This window comes from Adiantum capillus-veneris, chromosome 2 (genome assembly GCF_014529385.1).
Source record: "Adiantum capillus-veneris isolate H3 chromosome 2, ASM1452938v2, whole genome shotgun sequence".
NCBI lineage: Eukaryota > Viridiplantae > Streptophyta > Polypodiopsida > Polypodiales > Pteridaceae > Adiantum > Adiantum capillus-veneris.
In genome coordinates this window covers 74,986,779-74,998,517 of record NC_140932.1, presented here as the reverse complement: position 1 = coordinate 74,998,517, position 11,739 = coordinate 74,986,779, and the positions used below count along the sequence as shown (strand labels likewise).

At 41.9% G+C, this 11,739-nt stretch overlaps 1 protein-coding gene across 2 annotated transcripts; it reads left to right on the top strand.

Moving 5' to 3' along the window:
* Window positions 1–4,694: 4,694 nt before the first annotated feature.
* Window positions 4,695–11,145, top strand: LOC147462996 (uncharacterized). Of its 2 annotated transcripts, XM_086486589.1 has the most exons (2): window positions 4,695–10,270; window positions 10,334–11,145. In XM_086486589.1, the coding sequence occupies exons 1-2, from the start codon at window positions 4,828–4,830 to the stop codon at window positions 11,041–11,043; spliced, it is 6,153 nt and encodes a 2,050-aa protein (XP_086342715.1). In that variant the 5' UTR covers window positions 4,695–4,827; the 3' UTR covers window positions 11,044–11,145. The 2 variants fall into 2 exon arrangements, with proteins under 2 accessions (XP_086342715.1, XP_086342711.1); XM_086486585.1 differs by having other exon boundaries at window positions 4,695–11,145.
* The last annotated feature ends 594 nt before the right edge of the window (window positions 11,146–11,739 follow it).

Below are 11,739 nucleotides of genomic sequence, written 5' to 3'. Positions count from 1 at the left end.
TTCCCACACTCAAGGTAAGAGTTAAAGCAGGTGCACCTACCACCTTTGATGCCACCAAAACTAGGACCGCCTTGAAGTACAAGAAATTGAAGTGCATTCAACTAGATATTCCGGTAGAGGGAACGTAAAGAGGCAACACAAGCATTAACTTCCAAGGAGATGCCCGAGGTAACGGTTGAGGTAATTGAAAAGTTGAACGAATCCTTGAGCAACTTGTCAATTCACCTTGCATAAGGTATAGGTCCCAAGGGACAAACAAAAAAAGCTGAGGAACGAGAGCCACATCCAAGAGATGGATATTGCAGTCTTGGAATTGTGGAGAATTTGGGCATGGAATGTATAATTGTCCTTGTCCCTGTGGAGAGCCAGGGAGACCTTACTTAAATTATCCAGTAACGAATGTAGGTGAAGGAACTAGTCAACAACCAATGCTTTTGCAAAGACCAAATGAAACAAGACTCCCTCCATAAGGGGTGGAAGGAGTTCCACCTTTGCCAAATCCAAATGTGCATGTGATAGAGGTGAAAAGTCCAATGAGTTTGACATGGAAGAAAATGGTATCAAGCATAGCTGTGAAATAGGTAAGAAGGAAAAAGGAGTCACATCAAAAGAGACCATAGATGAGGCAAGAAGGTTAAGGAGACAAGGAAGCCAAGAGAAATCGACGTCGTATCAACCTCCAAGACTTACCTCTTGGACATGGTATGGCTTCATACAACCTTCTGGAAAACATAATAGGTAAGGGTCTTGATATCTCATGGCCTCAATTTCTTGCATTATGTCCACAAGTTAGGAGGGATTTAACAAAGGCAGTTAGCACTAGGACAAAGGTGAAAGAGAGTTTGCCTGTTGTAAGAATTGCACAAGTTGAAATGAATGAGAACATTACACTTGTGCTAAATTGTTACATCGAAAGTTAGGAAAGGTCTAGTGGATGGGGGTGCGCAAATTTGCATCATGATAGAGGGCCTCATGCAAAGACTAGACATGCACATCCATGAGACGCTTGAAATCAAAGTCAAAATGACAAACAATAGCAAAGTTAAGTGCTTAGGGATTTGTAAAAATGTTTTTGTGGAGATCTTTGGCATTAAGAAGTCTATTGATTTTTATGTTATGTCTACCAAGGGAAATGGCTATATATTTATCTTGGGAAGACCTTGGCTAATGAAAATGCAAGCTTTGCAGGATTGTAAAAGCGGAAAGTTGATTAGTAGGAATGACAATCATAAGAAGATTGTCTTTGACATGAAGGAACAATGCCAAGAGGAGCTCCATGAAGAATCATCTCAAAGTGAGATAGAAGAAGACTGGACTGATAGCACCTCGGAAGAAGAAGTAGCCGCAACATTAGTGAAGAGGAGTCTTCCATTGAAGTCATGGGGGTAAGGTTTAGGCCAAGGAACCAAGAGACCTATTGTCAAAGCTTGGTGGAGGTAGGTTCTCAAGAGAACCAAGGTGTGCAAGATGAAGGGATACTGTCAAAAACACTAATAAAGGAAGAAAGAGAGGATTTTAAAGGTGTGCTAAGGAATTTTTTTAAGCTTTTTGCTAAAGACTACACAAATGTGCACGGAGTAGATGTTGTTCAACACAAGGTCGAGTTAAAGCCTGAGGTCACACTTAAGGCTCATAAGCTACAAAGGCTAGGAGTCATCAAGGAGCAAGCTCTATTCAAAGAGGCGAGGAAGCTTCTAGCTGCAATGTTTATGTCTAGTGGAGAATTCAGAGTGGGTTTCTCTAGTAGTGGTCACTCCTTAAAAGAATGGGAAATAGAGAGTATGTGTTGACTATAAGCCGCTCAATGAGGCAACCAAACGAGATCACTTTTTCCTTCCATTTCAAGATGAGATACTAAATGATGTAGCTGGCCATGAGAAGTATATTGTAGGGATTGTAATAGAGGATGAATTGAAAACAACCTTCATCACTCCCTGGGGCTGCTTTGCTTTTAGAGTCATGCCATTTGGCCTGACAAATGCTCCAGCAACTTTTCAACGCTTCATGAACATGACATTTCAAGCATTCTTTGGGAAGTCCATTAGGGTGTTCATTCATGATTTTTGTAAGATAGAAGAAGGTTCGAAGAAAATCTACGCCATGGGAGGTCAACTCAATCCCATCATATTTGACATGGTGAGGATGCAGTGATCTTGCTTGGTCACAAAGTTTCCTACAAAGACAAAGGCTTTTATTGAGTTACCGTCTCTCAAAAGTTTCAAGAAAGTACATGTCACGCTTCATTCACTTAACCTCGGAGTTACTTCACCCCTTGCAAAAATTGACACAACAAATAGAATTTGTTTGCTATAATGAGCTTAAGAAATATTTTTTTGACTTAAAGTCATTTTGTCAAAACTATCAACACTCATACCTCTTTGTTGAAAGTGCCTCCAAGTTCACAAGGAAGATTGAAAGCCGATTCAAATTTCAAGATTGTTAGGCAAAAAATTTCACTGTAATAGAATTTTACTTTTCAAATATAGTTTTCACCAGTGTTAGAAAAAACCCAGGGTCTAGTGTATTTCAACCGACTGAAATGATAAAATCTCGATTAGATTTTGAGATTGTCTTTAAGAAAATCGGAAAATTTACACGTCTTAGTGTAATTACCGACAAAAGCTTTAAATTTTGACCTAAAAACTGGGAGAATTTCAAGATTCCCCTTATTTTGATGGGTTAGGAAAAATGTATTTTTCTAACCCTGGAACTTTTCACCTTCTAACACTAGTTTGGTACCAAAACAGGACACTTTAAGTATCCTTTTTTAACAAATTTAAATTAAATGCTACTTGTAGTAGACGGTTTATTTAAGAAAACCCTCTTGATATGCTTAAATATGTTAGCTAAAGGGTCTTCTAAAAATATAACCTTGCATTTTAGAGTCTATCATGATCAAGAACTATACTCATCAAGTTGACCCTCGTAAGACAATGATTGACGCTTTGAAGAAATCGCTTTTATAAGCTCAAGAAAAAAATGAAGCTACCTTGTAGAAAATTTTAGGTGACTCTTCCACAATTTTGCTATAGATAATTGAAAGTTTCATGTGCAAAATTTTTGACTTTGGAGTATGTGTTTGATATGCTTATTTCAAGCATATCGTTGTATACATAGAAAAATATGTTTCTGATGTATTTGTGAGTTTTAGAAAGTGATACATTGCTTTCCCTTTCCATTGAGCACTCAAGGTGGCAAGTAGAAGGGTTTTGGTATGCAACAGTTATTGGATCATTTCAAATATTCAAAACCGCAGAAGAGAAAACTTTCATATTTTCATTCTTGAGACACAAGCATTCAAAACCTCAAGAAATATCAAACTTTCCATGTAGATCAACTAAATGTATCAAAGTACGTGGTACATACACAATTGGGGTGCCTAAAACCTTGGTTTTAATGTTATTATGGAGAACTCAAGATTTTCAAGAGTTTTTGCACGATAAAAAATTCAAGATAGAGTTCAAGCAACAAGATTTAATTGAGTTAGGGAGCCCAAAAAATACGTAGTTTCTTGGTTTAAACATATAAAGTTATTTGTAGTCATCAAATTGCACTAGAATAGTACCAATTTCATGAGGGGACCTTTGGAAGACCAAAATTATGCTCTTATTCAGCACGTGCTCAAGTATGAAATTATGTCTATAGCTTGCATGTGACTTAAAAACTTATCTTTGAAGTGCATTCCATTGGTTTGTAACACTAAATGCTAACACTTGGCTTTTATAAATGTAAAAAAGGCCATCTCTACAAGAAGATATGATAATTTAATGTTTTTTTTGACAAAACACCTTGAAAATTTCTAAAATTTATGTCTTAGAACTTACCAAAATTCTCTCCATACAGATTTTATTTTGATATGGAGAAAAATCCAGTGTTTTCTTTCCTCATAACCAATCTATGGTAGAAGCAAGGTGTAAAAAACTTCTTTCTAGCTTGACAAATAAATTGCCAAAACTTGGTAGAAAAACAGGACACTTTAGTGTCTCAGGATACTAAAGTGTCCAATTACAAAACTAGTGCTAAAAAAAGGGGGGTAAAAAGGCCCATGAATCAGCCTTGATTGCATCTGTCAAATGGACGGGTGCTGTCGCCCACCCTCGTCACTAATTGACACCTCCCTAGGGAGGTGGGATCAATGGTCCACAGTAGGCGTCGCGAAGCGGGTGCAATCCGGGCCGTCCGATCGTCATTTGAACTAGGTGTGAACTAAGAGTGAACTCGGAGGTATGTGTACCACACCAAACTCGGTGTGAACTCGGTGTGAACTCAACGTGAACACGGTGTGAACTAGGTGTAAACTCGGGAGGGTCTGCATACCACACCAAATTTGGTGTGAACTCAATGCGAACTCGGTGTGAACTAGGTGTAAACTTGTCCGTGACGTCGTGATCTATAAACTTACCACACACACATCTTTCAACGAGCGCATGTTAGCTTAGTGATTAGAGTCAATTTTGTGAGGGAGAAGGTAGTGGGTAGTGGGTTCAAGTTTCGGATCCAAAAAAGTGAAAATTTTTTACATTCCATAACCAATCCAACGATCACAATGAATCAATGATCGTGAGCCATTGATCCCACGTCCCAAAAGGAGGTGTCGTTTAGTAACGAGGACCGCCCGCCACATTGTAAGGATTTGAGCTACAGTTACCATTGGTTTCAACGGCACAGCCTTGATTTATTCTTCTGATTGCAACGTTACGCGTTACAATGAGCCATGCGCGTCAAGCAGCAGGAACTACAGCTCTTCAAGCAATCGATCAACCCAGCTTCTACAAGCAGCGCCATTAGTTTCCTCTTAACATTCGCAAAGCATCTGCGCAGCTTGCCATGAGTTCTCACCAAGCTTCCATGCCACCTGCGCCTGCTGTTGTTAAGGTCCATGGTGAGTATCAATCAAAAGACGGTTCTCATTTCAGAATCGTACTCCAAAAGCCCACCCCTCTGGAGAGGCAGATGGCATCATCGTCACCATCATCATCATTAGTTGCCCTCGAAGAAGAAGAGGAAGATATACCCCTCGCCCATCTTGATGCAGCAGCTCTCTCCAATCTACTGTCGCGATTGCCAGAACCAATGCATGAAGATGAGGATACTGAAGATGATGACAAACACAGCGATCATTTCTTGCATCTTCGAAACAGGGCACTTGTTCCGCCCCCCAAATCAGGTATGCTTTTGCCAACCCCTTTCCCTCCACCTTCAGAAGAGAGACCCGAGCAGCCCCTTGATCTTTCAGCCCTACCAGCTGACTTTCATGGTGATCAACAGTTGTATAAGCCACCTTCCTTGAGTATTACCCACTTCACACCTTCAGAATATGCTGTAGAGCACGTGCTCTCCATGGTATCACTCACATTCTCTCAACCAATGGTGGCATTGTCGAGCATAGACACTGGATCTTTGCCCGTGTGTCTCACACCGCATGTGGATGGCAAGTGGAGATGGCTTGGGACCCAAACATTACAGTTTGAGGCTAAGCATCGTTTTCCATTTTCCACAGAATTCACGCTCTCAGTTGCTGAAAATTGTCAGTCATGTGCTGGTGGTACCTTAAGCTCTCCATTTTCACATACCTTCTGCACTTTACCAGCAAGTGTTGTCCATTGGTCGCCCTCCTCTATGCCGAAGTGTCTTTCCCCTCTTTTTTTTCTCTGTTTTAACCAGCGAATCTCCCCCCTTCTCATTCTCTCTCACATTTATCTGGAGCAGAAAGGTCCTACTCCAGGTGCAAAATTCACCATGCAGGATTTTGAGCTTGTCAATGAACCTGTAGCCAGAAAAGAATGGCCAGCGATGATAAAAAACGAAGTTGAGGGCATGTGGGTTTCCTTTAAATTAAGAGAGAAGCTTCTTGAGAGGGCTACAGCTTATAAGATTTGTGTCCCATCCGGGTGTCCTTCTGCAGAGGGCAATCTAACATCCACAGAGGATTGGTCTAGGTCATTTTCAACATATGGTCCCCTGGTTATCGCTTCTTCTTACGAGAACTCATATGGGCCACTCCGGTGGCATCTTCAGTTTTTGAATGAGCTTGATCATACGAGTGTGTCCAAGGCAGCAATACAGATAACTCCAAGCATTGAGGATTTCAAGGTCACTCATAAAGAAGGTAGCTCATCAATCCTTCTACAACCTGTGATCAACACTGCTGCAACTTATTTGGTTGCGGTGGATACATCTATCAAGGATGTCTATGGGCAACAGCTTGATGAATCCAAGTCAACTGCAGAATTCCAGGTTGCAGATGGCGATGAAGGTTTGGAAGGTTCTATTTCGGGTCCTCCTAAGATGGTTGTTCTCAGTCCTTCCACATTTAATGACCCCTTCATATCATTTTCAGTACTTAATTTTACGTCTGTGCGCATTCAAGTGTTTCAAGTGGAAGTGGATGAGTATAGCTGTTTTACTGAGTTACCATCTTCTACTAATGGTAATGACACAGAATTACACAAGAAATACAGCTCAATGGGCAAGACAGTCCATGATCAGGAGGTAGAACTTCAAGCTGAAAGACATGAGCCTTATGTGCATAAGGTTTCTCTGGGTAGCTTGCTTCAGCACCCAGAGGAGCATTCTGGTCAAGTGCTTGTCATTGCAGAACCTACAGAGAGGGCATGGGCCCAATGCCAAGGCATATCCAAGTCTTATGAGACCAGGGGCATTGCATGTGTATGGGTTCAATGCTCAGAGCTTACATTGGATGTATATCCTGACCACGTAAATGGCCTTTACACGGCATGGGTAACCTGTCTTGCAAGTGGTGCACCAGTCGGTAATGCCACCGTGAGATTAGGAAACCACACACAAGACACAAATGACTATGGGCTTGCAGTTATCAAAATAGAGCATACCAATGAGTTTGAAATGATATCTGCAGAGAAAGACAAGGACATAACTTTCCTACCCCATATAAAGACAAGGCATACTGATTGTGACAGCTATGCGTGGTATGTCTTTGACAGTAGACGACTCTACAAGCCAACAGAAGAGGTGCACATCAAAGGTTATATACGGAAGCTGCAGAGAAAGAAAGGTGGTGTTCGAGAGCCTGTTTTTGCTCACGGCCATGCCAGCTATGCAGTTTATGATGCTCAAAGAGTCATCAAGTTGACAGAAGGGAATGTCTCTCTTAATGAGTATGGTTCGTTTTTCTTCACTTTTGTCATCCCAGAGAATGTCAATCTAGGCTGTGCTTCTGTTTGGCTCGAATATAAAGGAGATCAAGAGCAAAAAACTCATTACCAGCACAGAGTTAACATTGAAGAGTTTCGGAAGCCTGAGTTTAAGGTCAAGGCAACACATTGGGCACCGGCCTCAGCTCTTTATGCACATTCATCAAGAAGCAGTTTTGTGATTGCTTCTACATCTGCTGAGTATTATGCCGGCGGTCCACTTGGAGGTGCTCATGTATCATGGATCATACGGCCTACTCAGACTCGGTATGCCCCACCGGGACACGTGCATTACACTTTTGGTATCAATAAGGCCTATTTTGGAGTCCCTTGGGGAAATTTTGGGAGAAGGGATTTTCCAATAATTTATTCTTCCTATGAACTGGGAGGGAAGTTAAGTATAGATGGTAAACATTATCTAAAGATACAGTTTGAAGGGGTTGAGAATCACCCCTCGTCTATCTCTGTTTCTGCTAGTGCATCTGTGACTGACTTTAACAACCAGGTGCAGTCCGCCGCCACAACATTCATGATTCATCCTTGCTTCCTATTTGTGGGTTTTAAGTTGAAGGAGCTCTTTGGGAGGAAAGGAGAGGAGGTGAGGGGAGAGGTAATAGTCTGTGATGTTGATGGAAAGCTGGTACAAGGAGTGCAAGTGAAGGTAACAGTAATCGGGCAAGGCAAGCAAGAGGATGATGATGATGCTGGACTTTCTGTATATAAAGATATTTTGGACGAGCATGATCTTACCATAGAAAGTGATGAGAAGCCTGTGGAGTTCTCATTCATTCCAAGGCTGGGAGGTTTCTATTGTATGGTTTTCAAGGTTGTCGATGATGAGCAGAGACACAATGAAAGCCACCATTATGGTTTCTTCGTAAGCGGCGGGTGTGGGGAAGCTGCACCCAGTCGGAAATTGGATTGCATTCCACAAGAAAGGGCACTGATTATGCCGAGAAAACATATGTATGGGGCAGGAGAGACAGCAACCCTATTGATTCAATCACCCTTCTGGCCTGCAGAAGGTCTACTGATTAAGAAACATTGTGATACACATGTAGGAGAGAAGGTCCGATTTCATATGCCAGATAATACGCATACAGTCACAACTTATCTCGATGCCAGTTGGATCCCTTCTGTAGAGGTCCAGGTGTTGCTTGTGGGATCAACTACAATTACAGGCTCTAATGGTGCAGCAGATACTGAACAAGTATTGCATCGGCCAGCCTTTGCCACTGCGAAAACCTCCATAAATATTTCTTCCTCTTATCACAGCCTTGCTGTGGATATAACTCCAATGCGAGCTGAGGAAGCTGCTACTCCAGGCGGTGAAGTTCACATTTCTGTCAAAGTGACAAAAGAAAATGGTGGAGAAGCCATAGGCAACGCAGAGGTAAGTCTTATAGTGGTGGATGAGGCTATCCTGAATCTGGATGGCTATACACTGAGTGACCCTCTATCTGCTTTCTATCCTGCAAAGCATTCCTACTCTTTGTCATACCATCTCCGAAATAAATGTCTTATGCCAGATTTTCATGCAAAACAAGAGCATCGACATAGACGTATGATGCTACACAGAACTAGCTTCAGAGGGGAACGTATGGTCTGGGAAAGCTCTAGAATGGCTTCTTGTTCAATGCAGGTGCGATCCCCTTCTCGAAACAACACTGCCATAAGAACAAGGTCTGATTTCAATCCTCTTGCCACATTTGTTCCTCATTGTATCACAGACGCAAAAGGGTTCGCTGAGGTGCAGGTCCAGCTGCCTGACAATTTGACACGATACCGCATCCGGGTTGTCGCTGCAACAGAAACTCAATTCGGGCTTGCAGAGTCATTTCTTACTGTTCAACTGCCAGTTATGCTACGCCCTTCACCACCTCGCTTTCTCAATCTTCTAGACAAAGCACTTGTTGGTGTGGTTTTGCAGAATCAAACCAATCATTCTCTTCCTCTTTTGGTGGGTATGAAAAAGAATAATTCAAAGGTTGAGGCTGAGAGTGTTGGGTATTCTCTGACTCTTCCTAGCTCTCGACGACTAGTTGTTCCTTTCCCTATAATGGCTGTGGATGTGGGTAAGGTGCATCTCCAGGTTGTGGTGAGTACACCAGCAGAAGAGAATGTACCATCTTTCTCTGATGCAAGTGAAATTATAATACCCATCATTGCTCCAGTCTCTTCAGAACACTTCGCCACCTTTGGCGACATGGCTGAGGAAGAAGTTGTTTTGCAGCCTATTCAAAGCCCATTGCATGCCTTTCCTAAATATGGGGGATTGAATATTTCCATTTCTTCGACAACATTACAGTCATTGACTGATGCCCTCCTATACTTGTATTCATATCCTTATGAGTGCAATGAACAGCTTGCTAGTCGAGTCATAAGTTTCCTCAGTCTATGGGAGGTGCTCCAGGCTTTCAAAGTGAAGGATTTCCCATCAGAAGAGAAGTTGGAAAGTAAGTTGAAATTAGACCTGCAAATGTTGAAAGACAGGCAATTAAGCTGTGGAGGATGGTCATGGTGGACGTCAGATGGCAATCCAAAGCATCAACCCTTCATCTCTCTTCATGTGGCCTGTGCATTGGTGAAAGCTTTAAAGCTTAAGGTTTTGGGAGTGGATAGTGAGATGCTTGAAAAAGCTTTGGGGTATTGTGTTGATATTGAAAATCATCTCAACAATGAAACTCAAGCAAGCAGCTGCCTAGAAGAGACCAAGTATGCTCTTTTAGCTTATGCTCTGTATATACAAGCCCTGAGCAATAAGGATGTCGGAGAGGAAGCAAGCGGCTTGTTGAAGAGAGCGTCCTTGCCTAAATTATCATTAGAAGCCTGTGGATGGATCTTAATCGCTCTTGGCTTAGCTTCAAAGAGGAATAGCGATGACATTAGGGTTCTTCTAAACCATGTCAAGTCCAGGGCTGTTGAGACAGGTGAGTATGCCCACTTTACGACATCGTATCAGGATGATGGGATGTCAGTTATGCTGCACTCAAATTCTCGTACCGACTCCATCTTGCTAGAGGCACTCCTGGTTACAGAGCCTTCTTCTACACTTTGCACTAAACTAGCCAAAGGCTTGCAAGCTCACCGTAAGGCTGGTAAGTGGAGCTCTACACAAGAGAACTGCTTTGTATTGGTTGCATTGAATAGATTTTTTGCAGTGTATGAGGAGGAGGAGCCGAATTTCATTGCGAATGTATGGATGGGCAAACACTGGGTCACGTCGCTTACTTGCTCAGGAAGAAACACAGAAACAAGGCAGACAAAAGTTCCAATGTCATTCCTCTTGTCAGAGATCAAAGATAGGGAGATGATGAATGTGGTAGTGCAAAAAAAAGGGGATGGACGTCTGTATTTCCGCATTGGATTGGAGTATGCCCCAAGAGATTTCCAACAGGATGCTGCAAGCTACGGGTTTTCTCTTGATCGTGTTTACGAAGGGGTGGACTCACCTCTTCACGCTGTGCATGATCCGATCGCCAAGACATGGAAGCTCAAAGCAGGAGAGAAGATGAGAGTGAAGCTGACACTGGGCACAGTTGTCACTCGGCATCACGTCGCATTGGTGGACTTCATACCAGCAGGATGTGAACCCATCAATTCAGCCCTTGAGAGAGTAGCTTTTGCAAAGGATCAGGACAACTGTATGTATGTCAAACCATGGAGATCTCGATGGGTGCAGTATGTGAATATGCGCGACGAGAGAGTGGAAGTTTTTTGCACCTTGCTCAGGGCTGGTCAGTATGAGTATAGCTATGTGATGAGAGCTACTTGCAGGGGGGAGTTCATCATACCTCCAGCTAAGGTTGAGGAGATGTATGCCCCTGAGAACTTTGGGAGGTGTGCCACTGAGCAATGTATTATCAACTAGAAGGCTGGGGAATCCTCAATTTCTCCTCTAGTTTTTTGTTGTCTATTACCTGCTACATGCATTGTAACTATATGGCTAAGTCTCACTAGTAGTTTGATGCCATTTTGCTTTTTACCGGGCATTTTACCGGTTTTGGGGTGTTTTGCCCGCTCTTTACTGGTAGAAATCTGAACTACCCATCAAAAAATACACTAAAATACCCAAAAAATCGTAAAAGCTTGGAAATTTGAAGGGCAAGGGTGCCCATCAAAAATCAACCTTGGGGCCCCGGGTCAATGTAAAATATGTAAGATAGCATGTGAGTTCAACATAAAGATTAATTCTTTCTTATAAAGTTATCGAAAATATAGATACATAAAAGGGTCTTTATTTGAAATAGTAAAAATTTTGATTCATGGGAGATACTTTTTATTATAAAAAGTGTTAATAAGGGAGTCTAAAACAAAAGAATCTATAAGTAAAGGGTTTTTAAAAAAACACCATGATATAAAGGGTTTACATGTAAAGGTTTTGTAAAATGCCCCTTGAACGTACATGATGCAAAAACTTTGATATTTAAGGAACACACACACACGGTAGTGGTTACCAAAATTATCCATTGATTCATGTTATACGAGTATGCTACCTGAGTTTGAAAGGCCTTGCAATCCTCTCCTCCAAGGTAAACAATTTTAGAATCCTATACCTCCTCTCGTT

Bases quoted from the DNA above. Each gene is read 5' to 3' on its own strand.
- LOC147462996 (XM_086486585.1), top strand. From the start codon at position 4,828: ATGAGTTCTCACCAAGCTTCCATGCCACCTGCGCCTGCTGTTGTTAAG.